At 42.1% G+C, this 22459-nt stretch overlaps 1 protein-coding gene across 5 annotated transcripts in view; it reads left to right on the plus strand.

Moving 5' to 3' along the window:
* KIAA1958 (KIAA1958 ortholog) overlaps nucleotides 1-22459 on the plus strand; it is a 69332-nt gene that overhangs the window by 35476 nt on the left and 11397 nt on the right. For 4 of the 5 annotated variants that reach the window (XM_053931516.1, XM_053931517.1, XM_053931515.1 and 1 more), the window contains one exon: nucleotides 10633-11895. In XM_053931516.1, coding sequence (XP_053787491.1) covers nucleotides 10743-11895 — 1153 coding nt within the window. In that variant the 5' untranslated portion in view covers nucleotides 10633-10742. Of the gene's footprint in view, nucleotides 1-3485; nucleotides 3517-10632; nucleotides 11896-22459 lie in introns of those variants that run through there. The other variant, XM_053931519.1, reaches the window with a different exon arrangement.

The following is a 22459-nucleotide window of genomic DNA, read 5'->3' on the forward strand; positions in this document are numbered from 1 at the left end:
ACTAGATGTGGAGTTCCCTGTCACAATGATTTTTGTCTCTTTTCACAGCAGGTTTTACCCCAGAGGTTCTGCTTGAGTACTGGTATACCTGAGAATCCCTGCTTGTAGCAAAAGTAAAACCAGGGCCATTTTTTTTCCGCTGGAAAACTGTGTTGCTGTTGTCACCTCAGCACCCTGCTCAGCTTGCTCTGAGTGATGATGCCAGCTCTGTGTAAAACACAGGTTGGAGTCATTAAAAGTGGAGGCAAGAATTTCTAACACTTATAATACTGGGTTGAAAAATGGAGCAAGAGGTCTTATTTTTGGATTTTTGTTTTGGTACACAAAATGTGAACTCAAAGCAAGGGAATCTGGATTACTTAAAGGGATTAAGTACTGGGGATTGAGGTAAAAAAATCTTATTAAGAACAATGATGAAAGAATTATGTGAGTGTACAGGCATATTTTGATCAGTTTGGGCTTTTCAAAAAACAGAAATCAAAACTACAGAATCACAGAATCAATTAGTTGGAAAAAGATCTCTGATACCATCAACTATAATATGTGTGGCACTAAGTGTCACATCCAATCTTTTCTTAAACACCTCCAGGGATGGTGACTCCATCACATCCTAGGGCAGCCCATTCCAACGTTTAGTTACCCTTTCTATGAAAAAGTTCTTAATGTCCAACCTCAGCCCCTTGAGGCTATGTCCTCTTATTTTTTTGCAGGTTGTCTGGAAGAAGAGACCAAACACACCTGGCTACACACTCCTTTCAGAGTTGCAGAGTTGTAGTGATAAGGTCTCCTGTGAGCCTCCTTTTCTCCAAGTTAAACAGCCCTAGCTCCCTCAGCTGCTTCTCATCAGACCTGTGCTCCAGACCCTTTCTCAGGTCCTTTGCCCTTTGGACACACTCCAGCACCTCAGTGTCTTTCTTTTAGTGAGGGACCCAGAACTGAACACAGCACTTGAGGCACAGCCTCACCAGTGCCCAGTACAGAGGGACTGCTCTGGTCCTGCTGGCCACAACTGCTGATTACAGGCCAGGCTGTCCTTCTTGGCCACCTGGGCATATTCTATCTCATGTTCAGCCACTGTTGACCAACATCCTTGGATCCTTTTCCACTGGGCAGATTTCCAGCCACTCTGCCCCCAGCCTGTAGCACTATGTGGGATTGTTATGGCTAAATTGTGGGACTTGACACTTGGTCTAGCTGAACCTCATAAAACTGACCTCAGCTCATCTTTCTAGCCTGTCCAAAATTCATCCATCAAGGGAAGTGACTGCAGTAACATTATTCATTGGGCAAGTCCACCCTCACAGATAAGACATTTTGGACCTGGCTCAATGGCCACTGTACTCAGTGGAGTCTTCACTTCAGTGGTTAGTAAGCTCTTCTAAGCAAATTTGAGAGTGGATAGCTTGGTTGCACCACAATAGCTATTTCTTTCTGTGCAACAGTAGTGCTACCTGTATTCAAGGAGTGAGGAATAGTGCAACAGTAAAAATGTTAGAAGTGGAAACATGCATTTTGCCTTTGCTGTTGAAAGATACTTTATGAAAAGGATGGGTTTTTTTTGAAGATGTGGGAAAGTTCAGTGTCAGACCCATTATAACCTCAGTGGAAAGTAGAGCCAAATTCACACAAATTGCAGTTACACAGTTTTCCAAGTGCTTGGAAGTCCAGGATGGATTTTGCAGTGATCATCATTCTTGCTATATCACCTCCACTGCTTCTAGTGGAGAAAGACATGAGAACAACTGAAAATGTTTGCTCTTCTCACACTTTTCTCTGCTCACTAACCCAGGGGTACATAATGGTCATTGGACAGTTCATTTAACAGTGTGTAAATTTGCAGAACTGCTAGTCTGAAAACTGTCTTTCATTTGTCAGTCTGAAGGAACAGAGTTTTTTTTAAGCTAGGCCACAGAGTTTATGTTGTCTCTCAGGTCTTTGTTGCAGATCACAGTGAGAAGTATCTTTGTTAACAAAATGAGGTATGTGTCATTTGAGAGAGTTTCAAGAGCGCACTTGCTAAACACTGGATAGAACAGGCAGGATTGGTACTTTCAAAATCCTAAAATCTTTTCTGGGTTCAGCAGTACACTGCTCAGTTGTAAGTACTGTGGAGTGTTGATATTTTACAGGACTACATTAGTGCTACAGAGCACTGAAGAGCATGGCAGAACATATCCTTTATAGGTTGCATAAGGAAGACACAGGGTAAAAAACATGAAGCATGGTACTGCCAAGTGCTTTGACTTCTCTGGAGCTGGAGGTACTCAGCAACTTAACAGATACATTTAAGAACTGTAGAAAGGTCACTTTCCTTTCAGACATGGTCCTTGGAAGGAAGAACCTTCCTGAGCAAGAAGAAGCAGTCCTGTGCATTTCTGTACCGTTCACTGATGATTCTACACCCTTCAAATGAGTACAACCAAATCAGGCCTATATTCCTGAGGAATGAAACTCATGACAGGGAAGCACCAGCACAGGGGCTGGCTTGGTCAGGGATTCATTATAAGGATTTAACATATCTGAGGAATTATCAAAAGAATCACAATGAGCTGGGGGAAAAAAAGTGAGAAATAGGTCAGTCTCAGGAAACTTAATTGAGACTTTGGCATGTAGGTAATAGGAAAGGTTCTTACGTACAAGATCTTGCTCAGATTTATCAGGTTTCCTGCACCATCTGTTCTGCTCCCTTTTCACCTGCTTCTCCTGGTTCTCTTTTAGTCTCTCTATGACCTTTCAACCACACTGTGCAAGAGCAGGGCTCACGTAGATCTGTTTAGTAGGTGCTGGGGAAAAAGGGAAAAAGGTTACAAAAATAGGAGTGGTGCCTGTTGCTTTACACTCAGATTAAGGATTGAGCCCCCAAACTGTTCATTAGTCAATTCTGCTGTCAATGGGTGAATAATTTTACTTTGTGAATGAGGCAGGCCCGTGGGAGGTTCTTAATCCTGTGATAGTCTTCCACATGAAAAGGTGAGGAAACCCTCAAATGCTGTCCCAACCAGCTGAAGGAGTTTCTCCAGCAAACAGGTTTTGCTGCTTTGCTCCGGCTTGTGGTGATGACAGCTGATGTAAATTAAGGGCCAGGAGACCAGCTCCTTTGAAAAGGCCTTTATTAGGTGATCAGCTCTGGGTGGGGGCCCGAGGGGTCGCGCACACCGTCGCTGCTCCCTTCGGCGACGCAGAGGAGGAGGTGGTCAGTTGTGCTTCACAGCAGAACTCGGCCTTCCGTCCTCGAGGGCGTGCCTAGTAAGACAATGAGTGGCTCGTAGACTAGGGTCCTCATCTCGGTCTGGCTACTTTAAGGTGGTGGTGACCTCCAGAACTCGATTGATGGCATGGGAGGACTCTTCCCACTAGGTCCAGTCACTTGGTTCCTCGAGTTTCCACGTTGGTTTGGTGTTTTTAGGCCCTTTTGGTGGATTCTGTTCTGCTTCACCTCATTTGCATACTGCCGAGGTTGTTTCTGGCCGCCATTTTTGGGAGCAGCGAAGGCAATGCCCGACGGACTGAATGAGGGTAACAATAAGGGATTTAACAAGGGGGTAACAGGAGGGTATTATGCAACACCAGTGAACATAGGGGAGCATATAACAACCAGGGGGTATTACAACAAGGGTACAGTTAGAAGGGACATGGGGAGACATATAGAAGCAGCAAACAGGGGGGGGTGTATTACAACCAGGGCACAACTGGAATGAACAGGGAGAGACATCCACAGTGGGAGACATAACAAGGGGGGTACAATTGGAATGAACATGGGGGCACAACAAATATGTAACTTTTACTGAATTCATTCATAACAACAGCTGCAGTTGAAGGCATGCCACACTTGGCAAGGAAAGCATCCTGAACACTAACCATCAACTCAGAAGGAGCTGCAGCCTTGTGGAGTAAATGTGACAGACAACCACGACATTTTTCTGAGTGGAGCACAGCATTGCTTGCCCAGAAACAAATTTATTATATTTTCTTCCTACTGCCTTTTGAGCCCCACTTTCAGGAAAGCTTTATTGGTGCTGCTTGTTATTGATAGGAATTTTAATTGTGGTTCACTGAGAGTAAAGCCTGCTTATTCAGCAGCAGAGCTCCTACTGATTTCAAAAAGCCCAAAATAAAAGCACAAAATCTCTGAGACCCACAGGAGGGAAGGCACTTGCTATACATAAATGACTGACTTTATGGAAAATTTGGTGTATTAAAATACAAGTCCTCCGGGCTTCTCCCGGGTGCCCAGCCTGTCCGGGGGAAAACCCTCAGAGGACTGGTCCGCAGGGAGGATGTGGCGGGACCCGGATAGCTCCACCGTAAGGACGAGAGGGCTCCGAAGTGGTTTTATTCCTAGAGGCTTTATTTCACACGAGCTCTCCAGAAGGGAGCGAACTCCGGAAGCCCCCAGGGAAGGCGGGGCTGGGTATTAAGGGCAAAGAAGTGGGAGTGGTTAGGGTACAAGACAGCCAACGGCAACGGGTAAAAAGGGGGGGAGACAGAGTGGGGTGACATACAGAGAACTAATCAGGGTACAGAGGAGGAGTGGTATTCTAACAGGAGCCAATAGGGGTAACAGAATAACTGAACTTTCTGGAACTGGGGAGTATGCTAAACATTGATGGACAGCTCTTCTGGGGTGGAGAGCAGCAGTTGGTTGGCAACCTTTTTCTACACTGTTGCTGCCTCCCAAGGGAGAGCAGGAACCTCTCCCACAATTTGGGATCCTAGAATTGTAGAGGTGGAAAATTAGCATGAAGGTTTTGTTTTGTTCCTACTGTGTATCCCTATTTATTTCTAAATTATTTCTTACAGAGCTAAAATCACAGACAAACAGCATAAGCTTACATAAGTTGAAAATAGTGATTTTGTTGAGGTGAGAGGTTCTTTTTCCCTTGAAGACACCATCCAGACACTGTGTTAAGTGACAAATGAGCATAGCTGGAAAAATTACTCACTAGCTTAAGAATACATGACATTGCCAAACTATCTCACAGGCTTACAGAACTTGCCAGGATTTGTGAGTTTGTCCTCTGTTAATGTATGCCCTTTATTTTCCTGAAGAGACACTCACTTAAAAACACATGTTCCTAAATAAAAGGAGCCATATACAGTTGGTATCAGAGGTGGAAGTCAACACCTTCTCCCCATGGTGAACTGGGTAAACTACTTGATTCATACCTTGCCTATAAGATGCCATTGTTTTCTGTGTGCTTTCTTTCTCTCTTTCTGTTTCTTCTTGCTTCATAGCCTTTATTTCAAGCAGAAAGTAGATTCAATAATATTTGAATTGACACGGAAGTTTTGTACTCCAGAAACCAAAAATCAGAGAAAATGCACTCATCCATTCCCATTCTCTCCAGATTGCTGGTCTGTTTTGGTTGTCTGTCCTGGTCCTTTGTCATCTTGATGACCTCCTTAGCAGTATCAGTAAAGAAATCAAAACACTGGGACAAGGAGGCTGAGTTTTAACTCCACTGTTAGGAGGAGATAGCAGAGAAGGTGATTAGCAGTGGTGTGATTTCTTGTGCTCTGTTGCATGGCTGAGGCCCCCCAGCCTTTGCAGGTGCTATCTAGGCAAGGCTGCAGCTCTTGCTGAGTTTACTTCAGCAACTTACTTTGTGAAAGAGAAATATACAGATGATCCTGTACTGATGGTTAACAGGGCCTATGGGACTGCAGCAGGCCTTTCTGAGGACTTCAGTACTGTTCTGTTCTTGTGGATGAATTTGCACTTGGATTTCTGCTGTTATTGACCTCTGTCATTTATCAATGCTAAAAATTTGGCTTAAGAAATTCTAGTAATAAGAGAAGCCCCAATAATGTCCATTAGCTAAAATCTTGAATTAGATAGATACTTACACTATGGTGGCCAAACCTTTAATACACAGTGCTTTTAATATGGAAAGGCAGATCTTTCAAAAAATGAAGCAATGCTTCCCCTTCAGATGGTGATAGAGTAATACCCTAGTAAGTTTGTACAGGGAGGAGAGACTGAAAACAGAGAGGATTTAAAATATTCTAAGCTTCTTTTACAAGTATGAGAAAGCAGAGCCCAACTGCTTTCTAAGTTTTTTTAATGTAGAAGCTGACAAAACATTGTTTCTCCATAAAAACATTTAAAAGTCAGGTTTCAGTTGCTATAAGATTGTTTAAAATCCATGCTATGTAAAATGAGTAAATGCAGGTTTTTTTACACCTGTCTTTTAATGTTTTGGGATTCAAGTTTTAGTTTTTATACAACTGTCTGATTAGAGCAATTTTTTTTATTATTAGCAGAAGTAAATTTTACATTGTATTCTTACTTGATAATCTTGAACTTTTAGAAAACTTTCAGTAGTATCAGCCTTAGCATCATGTCTCAAGAGGATTGTTAATGTAGTCCTGGCTATATTGCTCCCTTGAAAAAAATCAGTATGGAAGTACTAATAATCAGTAATGGTAAAAGAGTTTCAAACATAGATACGTGTGATGCAAGTTAGTGTGAATCAACTTATCTAAGATTACCCTGGTAAGGCAATCCATTACTAACTACCTGGGGTTCTGTGAGAGGACAGCATCCCAACATGATTTTTCTCCTTCTTTAGAACAAAATGCACCCATCACCCTCTCTGAGCTATTGGTCCACCAAATCTATATTCCACTGTACAGACACTGCTGGAGGACACCCACTTCCCACTCAACACCTCTGTATCATCCCATTTTTTTGCATTCAGCTCCTTCTGAATCCTCACCTCTGTTGCCTCCATTCTGAGGGAGCCATATCGCAGAATTCATGTTTAGTCTGAGGAATGTTCCGTAAGGTCCTAACCAAAACTCCACTCTATGACTTTCATATGCAAGGAACCAAAAGAGAAAATGTAGTTGAGGTAGCCAGATCTCTGCTCCCCAATGGTGCTTGTTCATTCTTTTAATGGGATAGAGGAAAGGGTTCATGTTGGACAGCTATCAACTGCTATTGCTCCTAGGACTTGCTTAGTGCAAGGGCCTCTCATAACAAAGGGCCTCTTGCTACTGCTCTGTGCAAGATCAGGAAGAATTTTGTCTGCATTATAGCTAAGCCATGTCACATCTTAGAACATGAAGGAGGGCTGCTTTTTGAATGCTGCTATTTTTCACTACCCTTTGGTCATCAAATGGTCATCAGTGGCAAAACTCTGGTTCTGGATACAGAAAATATTGCCTTTCCTAAATCAAATGGTGTTCCCCTTAATGCATAACAGATCTCAAGGCATAGTTTTGCAATAATAACACTTTCTTGCACAGCACACATTCTGTCCACATTAGTCATTATAGTGGTGTGTTGTAGATGAGGTTGTAAAATCTAAAAAAGCCTTAAAATTTGACTCTTCCTTGAAGGTTCAGGTAGCTGCAGTGAATTTCCAGCACCCAGACATGCTTCATTCTGAATTAGATATTTGTAGGCTCTGAACTGCAGAAAAATGCTGTGGAAGATTAAGACTTCTGTAATGCAGTTAAAATACTGGTGTAGATCGCATTGAAACTACATCATGTTACTGTATGATTTCAGAGTTATCTTGTTATCAGGTTATTAAGCATGAGTCATCTTATCAAATCTTGCCAGTCTGAATGAAGAATTTACACAATCTCTAAAATGTGATTTAGAAAACAAGAGCAGATTGTCAGCCAGGACCCTACTGTCTGAGCAGACAAGATACTTCAGAAAACTAGGGACATGATGCATTTTCTGTGCTTTCTACAGCATGAGTCTTCCCTCCCAAAGTGCCATTTGCAACTTTTGTTGTAGTTGGCAAACTGAAGACACAGTGCTTCTGAGTAACTGCACAAACAATCTTGACCATGGCAGTCAGACTGTGGCAGACCTTATCTCATTTCCCTAAGGGGAAAGTGGTCCTTCAGCCAAATGGGGCTTTCTGTCTTCCCGAGACACATTCCTGGTAGTGTGGCGACTGAGCAGCTCCATGATACCACACAAGGTTTACACTGATGCAGCTCCTGACTGTATTGCTGACTTTAGTTGTCCCTCCTTACCCCTGTTCACTTTCCAGATTGTCTTCTTTGCCTTGCTATGAGTATGGTGTTCCTCCTCCTGTGTTTTGATGTTTCTTCTGTGGCAGGGTACATTGTAAGTACGTATCTTTGAACATGACTCTTAGAAGAAACAGGGACTCCTTAGTCTTTTAGAAGAAACATGGATTTATTAGAAGAAACAGGGATTTTGACCCCTGTTAAGAGTGATCTTTTAAAAAGTTTTATATATTTGAAAGTTGTATGTTTGAAAAAGGAGGTCTTCTCCGGTGCCTAAAAGACTTGCAAATTTGGGACCTTCTGCATTTATTATACTTCACAAATGCACTGGTTATGGAAGGAGCTTTGTGTTGCAGGTGATGCTCTGAGATCTCTGTTTGCATGTGGGCTAGAATTCAACTTACTGTAGCAGTTGTTCTGTGTGCATGCACTCTGTCTTGAGCTACTGCAAAAACAAGCTTGAATTTTACACAATTTTTTTTCCTAATTATGTGCTTCTTCCTGTACATTCATTCCCTCCATGCTTAATTTCAAAGATGTTGAAAAAATACCTAGAAATTGGTAAAGTTTCTAGAAATCCCCATGCTGGCTCCATTCTTGACCCCACCAAAGACTCACAGTGGGCGGCGTGGAAAAACCCAGGAGGAGCCTTGTGGGGAAAATCATAGGCAGTACTTGTCTATTTTATTTCCAGTTTTGGTTTCCACAGACCAACCCTTGCCTGGTGAATAGGAGTGAGGGGGCAGGGTTGTGCAAGCTGCAAAATCATTGAAACACAGCCTCCTCACCTCCCTTGGCACAGAGCAAACACAGATATCTGCAGCTAACTGGTGACAGGTGACTGAGGAGCAACTAGGTAGGCAGGTAGTCATTTGTGTTGATTTTTAGGGAAAGCATTACCCTAAGCATGGTGGCAGTTAGCCCCCATGTGGCTTTCTTTTTGAGTCTTGATCACTTTGTATCTAAAAATGCTTCTATAGGTGAGGACAAGGAATAAAATGAGGTATAACATTACCATGGATGCTGCATTTGATCTGATATAGGCTTTTCTGCCTATATGAAAATAAAAGTGAAATGAGAACAGCAGGAACTCCAAGAATTGCAGGTCATGTTCACAAAGCACAGCAGAGAGAGGGTTTGGGAGAGCTTCCAAACAGTCCTGCAGAAATGAGAAGAAGTTCACGGATACTTTAGCTGTCTGAGGTCACTGGAGATGACTTCTCTGTCATTTGATGACTTCTCTGTCATTTGTACTGCAAATTTCTAAGTAGTTTTGATGAAAATGGCAAAACTTTTTCTTGAACTGTATCATGATTTAGATGTTAGAAAACAGACAATATGAAAAAAAGCAAAATGTTAAGTCTCAAAGTTAAAGGAAGGTTCTGGCTTAAGTCTTGCAGGCTCGTTTAAAGTCTCATAAGCCTTTGAGCAACTGATGACTATCAGTGTAGAACAGTGAAAGGTGAGCTTGTTTGCTTATTCCTTGTATTGAAAACTCAAGTTTCAAGCCTTCCTTTTGACACCTCTTAAATTCAGTTGACAAGGAGATATTTGATTCAGTTGAGAAATCTGCATAAATTATGTAAAACTTCATTGTTTCTTCAGATCAGTTGGTGCTTGATTGCCACTCTGGTTTTCAAGATTAATTCTGTGCTCAGATTTTATTTAATTTTTATTTCCTAGGTATGAATACACAATCCCCATCTTTTGGGCTGCTTTTATATTTTGTCAGAGAATTAAGCTTCTAATCATTTTGCCACTAATACTGAGTTGGCTTGTTTGAAAAGCAGTTTTCTCTTCAGTTTTATGTTGCAGGGATGTTCTGAGAATGAGGAATGAGGCTGCTTAAAACCAGGTGTAGTTTTGAGGTATGTTTTGAAGGACATGAGATGAGTGTGAAATGAGTGGGTTTAGCTGAGCGTACAAATGTTTCATTTTCCCATGCAAATGTGGTCATGCTGAAGCGATACGCGGAATAAATAAATAGACTCCACAACCTGGTGTAGTTATGAAGTGGGGTGTGTATGTCAGCGCCCGACACAAGTGAGATAGCTCTCCAAAACTTGTGCCCCGAGCCTCAGTCTGACCCACACCTTTATTCCCAAAGGTGTTCCATATGCAACACATTACACAACTTTTCCATGCATATTCAACCCTGGCCCTGCCTGTCCTTGCCTCTCATGCAAAATAGGTCCATGCCTTTCTGGGCATGTGTGGTTTGCTGTGGTGGTCGTACGGGGGTCTATCAGGGTTCATTGAGGCTGAAGATTTTGGTCTTCCTCATGACTGACCTTTTGAACTTTTCTCCTTTGCGCATGCACTTTTGGTCCTTTGGTGCTTACTTGTGTACGTCTGTCAGTCTCGATAGGCTTGGAGACAGAGAAGCTTCTTTATCTGGGTTCTTTGCATCCCTGGGTATTGTTCTTTTATGCAAGAAGCTTCAGAAATTTGCATTTTCTTATGCCCTTTGAACCATGGCAGAGGTTTCTTAAGTAAAAGATTAAAATTCAACACATAACCCTACAAGTTAAAATATAAATGCTTAATTCATTTTGTTAACTTAAGTGAACTCCAAAGATCTCTATTTCAATGCTTTGGGAGTGCTGAAGAGTGGGGTTTTGCTCTGTCTCTCTGCAGGTGAGAAGTAAATATGAGCGTGGCAACACATGACTATCAGTGCCAGTACCCTGTAATCTGAACTGTCTTCAACTGACTTCCCAACAGCCAAGTGCTGTTGATCCTGTACAATGGAGGACTGCCTTCACACCTCATCCGAAAATCTCTCCAAGCTGGTGAGCTGGGCCCACAGCCATGGGACCATCTGCAGCCTCATCCCCAACCTCAAGCACCTCCTTTCCGAGGGGGCCCATGGCAACCTGACTGCCATGTGGGGCTGTAGTGCTGGCCATGCCTACCACTGGCCCCTGGCTGCCACTTGCCGGGCCGGCTCCCAGGAGCGTGTCTGCTTTCAGGACAGCCGCAGCTTCAACTCGGACAGCCCCAGCATGCTGGGGGTGCCATCAGAGGCTCAGGCTAGCCCCCTGGAGCGCTACCCAGGCCGGCCGGGGAAGGCCAAGCTGGACTGCACCCGCACTCGTGACTCCTGCGACTTCTCCTACTGCAGCGAGCCATCAGAGCTGGGCGAGCCTGTGGAGGAGTATGAGGATGAGGCCACCCTCTTCGACATGGTCTGTGAGTCCTCTGTCACCGATGAGGACAGTGACTTTGAGCCACACCTGCACCGTGCTCCCACCGGCCCCCGCAAGCGGCCGGCTGCTGCAGCCCAGGCACAGGCACAGCTCGCCGACGAGGGCGGCGGTGACGTGCTACTCAAGAAGATCAAGCAGGAGCTCCCTGAGGACTACTATATAGTGGCCAACGCAGAGCTGACAGCTGGCGCTGATGGGCCGGCCCTGGCCCTGACACAGATGTCCAAGCCCAAGCCGCAGCCCCCAGCTGGGCCCTCCTGCCTGGGACCCACCAGAACCATTCCCCAGCCGGCCGTGGGCCCCGACCCTGACCTGCAGCGCCCCTGCGCCTCTCCTCCTGGCCTGCCCCGCCTGGCCACGCAGCGGCCACCCCGGGGACCCCTGGCCTCCCCAGTGCGGGGGGCAGGCAGTGGCCCTGCGGCTGCCCTGCAGGTGCCAGCCACCAGCTCCAATGCCATCACCACTGCTGGGAAACCCATCAGCATCCCCCTCTCAGCCCTGCAGCTGCCTGGTCAGGAGGAGCCACCGGTGGCTGCTGAGGAGACCCTCCCGTCCATCCCACAGCTGACCCTGGGTGGTGAGGTGGCCAGCTCTCCCCCAGTGGGCACCGAGCCTGAGGTCAGCTCCAGCCAGCAGCAGCCCCATGCAGTGCCCACCACCACCCCTGAGGCAGCAGCGCAGCTGATGCCAGGTAGGACACTGGGTGGGAGTGGAGGGGTGGTGGCATTTTGGGGCTGGCCCCCAGGGCTGGCTCTGTGAGGGTACAGCAGGGGTGTATGTGCAGAGTTGCATCAGGATCCTGCTAGCACATACATCAGTAGATATGGAAGCCACATACACCTGGAAGAGGATTCAGAAAACCTCAGCTAAGCACCTGCACATGAGAAAGTGTACTGCAGCCATAGGCAGAATGGTTTTTAAGTTCCATTTTGAGTACAGTTGTACCGTCATGGGAGAGAGCATGCAGTGACCTTGCCGTGTGCAAGGGTCAGGGAGGACATGAACTGGGCCATGCACTCTTGATGAACCAGAAATAAGTGGTCTCAGCCAGTGTAGCTTAGAGTTGGAGGGTTTGGTGTTTCCTTCACCTTGTCAGATGAGTACTGTTGGACCTGGAAAGGTAAAGGAGAGTACCAGGAGAGAGGTTTTTGCTTCTATAAATTGTTACCTATAAATCAGAGCAGTCTGTGGACACAAGAAGTATCAGTACAACCTTAACTATGAAACTGGTAAGACTTTAATCCATAATAAAATGGGTTTTTTTTCCATTTTCCCAGTGAAAGTTCTCATACACTGTGTCCATAATTTTTCACATCTCCTGTCAAAGCACATAGAATTGGCACAAAGAGATCAACATTATTGGATAAAAAGCATGTTAAAACAGCTGACTTCTACTGAGTGATTATCTCATGTGAAGAATAACCGTTAGCCACAGGTCTTTGGAAAGAGGTGGAAATCTGTTTCTGGAGCAGACTTGTCAGCTCCCTCTGGACCTGGGCACAGACAGTTCTCACTCTTCCAGCTTCTTCTTTAATGGTGCCATCCCAGGAGGAGACGAGGCAAGAGCAAGTTCTCCATCTGCTCCCTTGCTGGTTCAGCCTTGGACTGCCTGGTCAGACAGAGTACAGACAAAGAGTGAAAGGCCAAAAACTGCCTATATGCAGCCCTTGTGGAAGATACTGTAACAGCTAAACCCCTTTAGTTTGAACATCCTGAAAATCTGTTTGAAAACTAGTAAATCTATCAATTGGTAAAAGCCTGCAGATCTTCTTGCCAGGTAAAAAAGCAGACAAAGTTGAATACACAGTTTTACTAAGTAAAACCTGTTGCAGTGCGCTGTCATCGTGCTGGGCAGCGACAGCAGGGGCACGACCTTCCCCCCATGAGCTCTGCTATTCCCAGTTATCGCTTGGTCTGGCACAGGAACAGATAGCAACGACACGGGACTTGGGGTAAAACTGGATGGATTTATTAGGTCCATGGCCTGGGACTCCAAGACAAAGCCCAGGGGGTCTGCAGAGGTTTTTATAGGGGGAATGGTATAGGGCAACTAACCAATGAGGGCATGGAAGGGGAGGAATCTAGGGCAGGACTAACATTCTATAAACGTATCAGGGAGAGCAGGGGAGAGGGATAATACAAAGCAACAAATGGGGTATTGAATACTACAAGATAGACAAGGAACACTCTGGGAAAAGGGGTAGGGATAGGGAGGATTGACAACTTGGGAGGGAGGAAGTTAGGGAAGAGCTTGGGTAGATTGGTAACTCGGGAGGGGAGGAGATTAGGGAGGAGAATAGTGGGCAAACACAAACTTAAAGCAAAAACCACACCACAGCAAAAGCCCTACTAAGCATTAGAAATTTGGGTGATAATTGTCTTAGTTACAGCAAAGGAAATTCTTTGCGACCCATTTCTTGCATGACTGCATCTCTGAGATGTTATTTTGCAGTAGTCTTGTCATATAACAGCCTTCATGGAAATTCCCTTGCAAAATTCCGTCTGGTTTAGAACCAACTCTGCTCTGCTAAATATGAGAAAGGCAGGATGCCTGGTGCCACTCAAACCAAATTGTGTGTTAAATGTACTTATTCTGCCTTCCTCAGTTTATAACATATCACTGCTATATGTAGACCTGGTTTCTACCTGCCTGCCTCTGCAACTTGCTCAGTCTCAAACTTGCAATTTGGGACAATGGAAGACAAACAAAAGCAGAATTTTTCTGTGTTAGGTATGTGTTATTTGGGAGAGATATTTCAACAGATCCATTAAAAAATCCAAGCTCCTTTCAACTGTTATTGAAAGGTCCTCAGAAGCCAAACAAAGTCAACAGTTGTTACTGCTTAGGGTTAAACGTTACAAGAATGGATGCAGCACAACATTTTAGCATTTATATAATTTCAAATATAGGATTGGTCCATGTCTAGTGTCTCCCTTTGAGGGCAAAGTGGGATTACACCTGGGTTACACCCACTGCCTAAATCAACCCGCTGAACCTCTGAGTGCTTTGCTTTTTGCATAGACAGTGATGGGGTTCTCAGAGTGCTGTCCAAATTCCAGTTTATTCAGTTATGTTCTCAGTGGTTAAATTTCTTGTGTTATTCCAAAAAAGCATTACACATTTCCTCTCCTCAGACTGGTCCAGCATTGTTGTCACATGCTGTTATTTTACTCAGAGGTAGTGGTATTTTAATAAAGTGATGTGACATATGACATGAGTAAAGTTCCCCATTTCCATAGAGCCTTCTCCTTTGGGAAAGAAGTGCTGGCATTATTAAATGTTCAAGTTGCAAAAAGGTGGACAATGTTGGAAATTGAATTTATTACAGATGCACAGCAGATTCTTGCAGGTAAAATGTAGAGGTTTGATTAAAGACTAGATTAAGGTAGTTGCTCACGTACAGTGATTTTGTTAGATTGTCTCCTAACAAAGAGTGATGTATTGAAAGTGGTGCATGACATATAAAATTTGAGCAAGAGGATGTTTATCTATCCTGTGTAAAAATTTTCTGTCCTAAACTGACAGACATGAGTCTTTTACATTCTGATGTAAAAAAAAAAAAAAGGCAGGAACTAATTACGTCAAAAAGCCTAGAGCTTTTATTAATTTATAGACTCAGTGCCTGCTTGACTAAACAAAGTTGAAAGAGAGCAAGGGATTTAAATTCTGCCTTGTCCTCTCCAATATCTGGAGCATTGTTCCTGGTTCCATTAGAACTGGTGGTGTAACGTCTAAGGTCTATAGGACTAAGGCCTTATTTAAGTTATGATTAAAGGCTGCAATCCAACCAGTAAGAAATGTTGCTTGAGCTTTAGCTGAAGTGACATATCCTTGCATTTATAACCAGACACAGCAGATAAAGTACATGCATGATAATCCCATAGATCATGAAAGTTTGAGTGAGATGATCCATGAAATCAAAAATCTGGATGATGTATGTTAGTTTAGGCCAGGTTAAGCCACCTTATACTTTTGGACTAGTCTCTCTTGCAAACATTTTTTTGAAAACTCATTTAAACTCATTTACTCTCTTTGGTTAAGCACTGGCAACTGAATGTGTAAGCAGGGACCTTTTTAAAGATACTTTCATGTCTCAAAAGAGAGGTGGCATCCCAATGACAATTCAGTTAGGTTTGACACTGGTTTTTTTGTGTTTAGGTGTCCATCTAAACACTGTGGAATATACGGAACTGTTCTTTGTTACATTTCAGCACTAATAAGTGGACATTCATCTGGGAGTTTTCAGATTTTACTTTACCATTCTAATAGTAAAGCCTTCAAGAATGCATGCATATTATTTAGTCCTTTCTTTAACTCTGGAAAAACTGAGAGGACCTGCGTGTGTTAGGAGAGGAATTTTTGCAGATGTGGAGAGCAGGGAATTTCTGCAATTTGTACTTCTCAAACCACCTCTTCTGTCCTATGTTTTTGCTAATACTTGGGCTGGTTATAATGTTCAAGAACCAGCAAGGGCAAGGTAAATCACATCAGTGGAGATGGAAGATGAGTAAGAAACATGATGCTTTAGGTTGTAGTACATGCTGCTGAGAGCAATTTGTGACATTTGGATGTCTGAAATGAGGAATAGAAATTATTTGGTTTTATTGCAAAAGGCTATGGAGGGAGACTGTGGCTCAGAGAAGGAAAGAGCTTATTTTGAATGAACACAAATTTTGATTCTGAGAGACATAGGATTTACTTTGTAAACAGAATTGCTGAAGAATTTGTGAAAAATACTGAATTTACACTTGAAGACTGATGCTGAATATGTGTTTTGTATTAACAAGACAGTGCAGCAGGACGTTTCTGATTCAACACTAGTGCATCACTATAAATACAGGAACAAAGAGTCACATGATAAAAAAAAGATATCCAACCCCTATGTACAAACTGTGCTGAATACAGAGTAGTAAGCAGAGATGCACAATAAAAAATAATCTAAATGTATTGACTGAGGTTGTTGCTTCTGTCAGAGATGTGGCAGATTAGATTCTGTGTGTACCATCACAATGCCTTTAGTGTACATCCATCACTGAACTCACCTGACTGTTTGTTTTCTGTGTACAGGCATTTTCAGAGTTTGGAAGGGAAAGAGCGTCCACAAGCACCTCTCCTCTCATAGTCAGAGTGCTGCTCACTGTCCTGGCATTGTGGTTTTCAAACAGTACCCGTGTTTGAATGTGGGCTGTGATGGATGCTGGTCCGTGCTGAGGGCAGTGCTTAGCCTTTCTGGCTTTGATGTCTCTGCTCCGAGATCCTCTCAATTCTTTCGTTTTCTGTAACTGGTGTGTCAGTCCAGATCAGTGCTGGTGAGTTGGCTCAGCCTGGTAACTCAGGCAAAGATGTAGTTCTGTTCCTGTTCTCCCTTCATGGGAAGGTGTAAGCAGGATTGCAACCTTTCACAAGTGGGACCTAACATGGTTGACTATTGTTCTACTCTCAGTGTGGACATCCCTGTATGTCACAGGTGTTCATATAAGTCTTTGTCTGAACGTGACCATTATAAAATGGAATGCATCTAGGACTTGTTGGATATTGATGTATTCCACTCTTAGCGGAATATTTTAAGTATTTCTCCATAATTAGAAGAAGTAGGACCTCTCCCTTTCCCCCTTTCTTTCCGTCTGCAATGTCTGCAATGGTGTGAGTTTAAATTGAATGGGAACCAAGAGCCTCATATAAGATTTGTGGATTAGGAGTTGTTGGATGAGCATCAAAATGTTGCAAAACTTCAAGGTGAAAGGAGTCTCTTCACACCTTATGAACTGACAGTTTTGACTATCTTTAGCTCTAACTTCTAAATCACTGTTTATCTATTAAAAATGTGTCAGCCTTGCACATCCCAAAGAAGTGCAAACAAGAAAAAATAACACCTTTTTAGGGGTCTATATAAAGTGTACAGAAAGGCAGAATTAATCCTTGTTGTAATTATTTCAAGCCCAGTGGAACCGTGCCAAGTAGTACAAGAAAAATAATCACATCAAAAGAAATTTACAAAACTCTTATTTAAATAATGTTCTTCCAAGAACACTCAAGCAACTGCTGAATGGTCTCTATATTTGTGGTTTACATACAAAAATTGATGAGTTTTGGCTAAAGTGACTGCTTAAAGTCTATCTGCAGGGACATATGCTGCTGAATGTGGTCAAGTGAACACTTAAATATATGTAGGGGTGAGACAGACTCTTCTCTTTGTGTTGTACTAAAGAGTTCAGAGTCCACTGGTGACTCTTTAAGTCCTATAATTGATATCTATTGCTGTTATAGTCGATGGACTAAAAATAGTAAGTGCTGAGACACATAATTACAAAAAATAGCTTTTTTTTTTTTAAGTTGCTAGGGCCTGGCTTATTTAGAAGAATAAAATTATGTCATTATAGTTTTGAACATCAGAAAAAGGAAGCTATTGACATGATTAATCACCTGATCTTGCAGCAGTGATTTGCAAGCCCACTCCTGCCTTTAATTATCTTCATCCGAATGCTGTTAAATTATAATCTAATATTTTGGGGGCTGTAGTCTAGAAGTCTAGCTAGACATCTTTATTCTAGAAGTCTAGGTAATGATTATTTACCTTTATAATATTACAAGAGAGTTCTGTTTAAAAGCAGGACAGTAGCATAAAGAGAACAAGTTTAGCCTTGGCAGAGTAGTTGTGTAATTGTTTTTATCATCTGGGTGTGCAGCATTACAAACAAACTTTTTAAAAAGAAATGAACCCATAGTACTAACAACTCTAATACAAGAGTTGTTTATGCAGCTGTTCCTACAGCTGTTTGTTATGTTTGCAGAAGAACACATAAATTAAAACTCATAAATTATTACAATATCTTTAGATTTTCACTGTGATTAAGAAATGTATCAATTACCTTTCACATGTATTTTCTTTAGTGAAAATTCCTTTCAGACACAGAAAGCTCATGCCAGTGCTTTTGTATAAGCAGCAATGGACTTTGTCACACAGAGGTTGTCCTAAATACTAAGTGTTTATCACAACAGCTATGCATGCAAAAGATTAGGATGATGCTTTCCTTGATGTCAAGGCTTGTTTCCTCTTTTCAGCATGGACCTCCTCTGAGTGGAACTACTACAGCACAAAGAGACATCTCCTTGCAGCAGTCTTACTGGAGATATAGATACAGATGTATGCATTTGGAGGAAACCATTCATGAGTATTCATGCTGAAAGTAGATTGGTGTGGGAGATGTTTTTAAGGATTAATTTTGTAAAGCATGCCAAGTTCAGCTGATAAACAGTTGAGAATATTCACTGGAGTTCTGCATTGAGGAATTGCATCACTGAGAATTATTAACTCTTCATTTCAATATATATTTTTCATTCTAAGTACCACAGCACAAATAGTATTAAGGAACATGGTGTGTGATACCAGAAGACAAACTGCCCATTTCAATGAATGGCTGTGTACTGGAGCATCACAGTTCATTTCAGACCTAGGAATATACTCTGTCCCCCATTACCCTAATGTGAAACACAGAAAAGCAAAAAAATAGAAGACACAATGAAAAGCAGAAAACAATCATTTTTGCAAACCAATATAATTGAGATGCTATGTTGTCCCTTTCTGTAGGGTGTCTTACATAGGCAACTGTTTTGTGTGAAGTGCTCTGTTTTATGATACTGTTATATAAAAGAAGAAAATAATGCCTCTGCTGGTTCTAGCTGTCCTGAAAACATAAAGGAAAAAAAAACAACAAAAAAAATTGGACACATCAGTACTGAATATCACTTTAATTTTAGGAAATAGATTATTTAACATGGTGCTTTTGATCAGAGATCAGTTCCTTTGTGTGATCTTTGCCGTTGTTTCATTTTGGAGCTATTTTCACCTTATGATTTGTGAGTCTTTAAGAAAAAGAGAAACAAGGTAGGGTCAGATTTGGATCTGCAGAGGAGATGCAACACAGGAGCCAAGAAAGATGCTGACCCTGGAAAAGCTTCAGGTACTCACTTTACTTTTGTACTTCAGATGGGATGCTGGGAGAAAAAGGGAACACGAGTCTTTATGATTTAGATCAGGACACTTTCTGAGAGTGATTTTCCGCTTTGTGTGAGGCTGGCTAAACAGGGCCTGGAAAGTGATCATTCCCCTGTTTTGGGTAGTGGTGAGACCACACGTCAAATCCTGTGGTTAGTTTTGGGTTCCACACTCCAAGAAAGACATTGAGGTGCTGGAACATGTCCAGAGAAGGGTAACAAGTCTGATGAGGAGCAGCTGAAGGACCTGGGGTTCCTTCACTGGGGTTGTTTAGTCTGGGCAGCCAGGTAGGTGTTGATCTGTTCTCCCAGGCAAGTGACAGGATGAGAGGAAATGGCTTCAAGCTGCACAAGGTGAGGTTGTGGTTGAATATTAGGGAAAATTTCATCATCTAAGAGGTTGTAAAGCATTGGAACAGGCTCCCCAGGGAAGTGGTAGAGTCATCATCCCTGGGAAACTGTTCAAAAACTGTGGATATGGTGTTGAGGACATAGTTTAATGGTGAACATGGTGATTGCACTAGGTGAGTGGTTGGTCTTGATATCTTAAAGGTCTTTTCCAACCTTAACAATTCTATGATTCAATGATTCTATACCTACAAAAGGACTACTTCACATTTGTATTCAAGATCTAAGGTTTTAATAGCGGTAGCCCTTGAGGAGAGCTGTTTTCACCTGTCTCAGTGATGGAAGTGTGGCATTTTTGCATAAGCTCTTCTGTAAAGCCAGCATGCAGTGACTACTCATTTCTTCCATTTTCTTCATACCTAAATTATATCCCTCTTAGTGAGTCTTCTTGTGTCATGTCATCTTTTTTTTTTGTGCTTGCAGTGAACCTAGAATCTTCTTGAGCATGAAACAGATCAGTAAAAATATCTGAGTGTATTTTCAATCTCTCTAAGCAAGAGAAAAATTTGGAATACAGAAATCCTTGTTTGAATTTTTCCAGAAAAGAAAACAGAAGCATGATGATATTTTAGGTATTTTATCATGACTGGCACAGCACAGAGCAGTGCTTGCTAAAACATTCAGATCCTTCAAACAGTGAAACATGATGAAATCTATCTTTCTTTGATAAAGTATGCTTAAATGAAGCATATGCCCATTCCAGGAACTGTTGAAACAGGCTATTAAATCAAAGCCTTAAGAGAGAGAAAGTGGAATAGCTGCTTTCCCTGATGACTTGTTCTTGTTGGGGCACTCCACAGAATGGTCACAGAAAAGCTGCTTTCAGTACTGGTTGTTTTGGACAGCTTGAATGTGGCTGGTGTCCTCTGTGGAACAGTGTGGTGGAGCTGCGTTTTCATTTCCCAAATAAGTCTACTTTTCTCTGGAGCCCAGCAATGCTGCCTTTTAAAAATGGAAGGATGCTGCTGATCACACAAATGTTGTCTTAGACACAGCAATTCCTGGGTCATGGTTCCTACTGAATCCTGCCCATGGTGGAAGTGGAGTCAGGGCTTCCTGTATACATGTCTTTTGAAAAGTGCTGCTGAGGACCCTGCTGAGTCTGATTAAAGCTTTGCAATATTAAAACTTTGCTTAATTATACATTGAACATTAAGTGCATTGGCTGCATCTTACTTCTAATATATACCTGTTAATCCCTTTAACTCTAATTGACCAGTAAATGCACATACACACAGAGATATTCTACATGTGTTCCTGTTGATTAAACTGTGAGTGACTGTTACAGTGACACTGTGCTCTGTTGTAGCTTTTCATTAACTTCATAGGTCTTCATGATGAAAACATCACTTGAAACCATACAACAATGGATTAATAATATTTAATCATTGCTTTCTGTTTTGTACTTGGGAAAGAAAAAAATGAAAGAAAAAAGCTGATCTTCTGTTTTGTTCAGAGAAGGAAAAAATGTTTTCTGAGCTATTCTACCCCAGGTCACATCACCCCAGTGCAACAGATGAATGTGCTGTATTATTTCAATCAGGAAAACTGTACCCAAAGATCAAGCCTGTGAAAAATAAGGATGCTCATCTCTGATCCTTGAACAGCTTGTTTTGATTTTCTGTTTACACTCATTTCTCTTTTCACTGGGTATGTGCCTAATCTGTGCTTTCCTATAGTGACTGGTCAAGCATAGCAATATGAATGAGCCAGAGAAGCATTGATGGTTTTTTATGGGAGAATTTCATTTTGTCCACAGCTTGGAGCACTTGCCTGATTGTTATGGGCTTTGTCCTTCAGCCATGTTGATGTGCCAGCTTATGGAGTTTCTTTCTGTCCTTTGCTCTTGGCAGATGGAGCATTGCCATTTGTTTGGGACTTCATTTCTCTTATGACTGTAAATCCAAGGAAAGAAAATAACAGAATGGAGCACTATTCCTAGCATTACAGAACAGTATTCATGCCTATATGCTGACAGATGTTTTGTTTTTTTGCTAGCAAATTTACATTTTGTTTTTCCACTCTGTATAAAGAATTTGCTTTATGCCTCTGTTTCCCTCTCATCCAATTTAAAATAATCCTCAGAAAACTTACAGTCTGACAATAACTTGTTTCATTACCATTCACTTACAGAATTGTTAAATAGATCAGACTGTTTATTGTGCTGGTGTGTATTAAAATAGCCATGTACATGTATAACACATCCACAATTATATCCATTAAACTATGCCCCATGTCATCTCTTATATTAATTGTTCTGTGTCAGTTTTGATATGAACTCATTCAGTAGCAGGGGAACTGATTGTTCATATCCTATATAGAAAAACAAATTATTTTAATGGAAATAACAATCCTGACAGGAAATTTTTGACAGTGTAAATACAGAAGAGAAATAATAACAATATTCTGAGCAGCAGACAGGTATGTAATTTGTGTATACTCTCCTGAGTGTGTACATAGCTAGAAAACATCTGAAACTCATCATTTTACTTAAGGAGACTTTTCTCAAGTAGAGCTGCAAAATGTGACTAAATATTTACTCAGTCAAACTATGATAAATTAGGTTTAAACGCGTATTCAAGGACAGAAAGAAATTAATTGTGCCATGAACAATAATCTGGCTATTCATGAATGTGCTGCTCTTGCAGGTTTGTCTCCTCACTGTGCAAAATTTCCAGCTGCTCCTGCACCTTCTGGGAGCCTTTGTCTTGGCCAATGCCGGGGCATGCCATAGCTAGTTTGGAATAAAGTAGTCTTCGGTCAACCAGGGTGTGTGAGCAGCTGCCTATCACAGTATCTAATGCTTGAGGGCTATCTGTCCAAAAGCTGCCATGTATTCATCTATCTGCCT

This window comes from Vidua chalybeata, chromosome Z, assembly GCF_026979565.1.
Source record: "Vidua chalybeata isolate OUT-0048 chromosome Z, bVidCha1 merged haplotype, whole genome shotgun sequence".
NCBI lineage: Eukaryota > Metazoa > Chordata > Aves > Passeriformes > Viduidae > Vidua > Vidua chalybeata.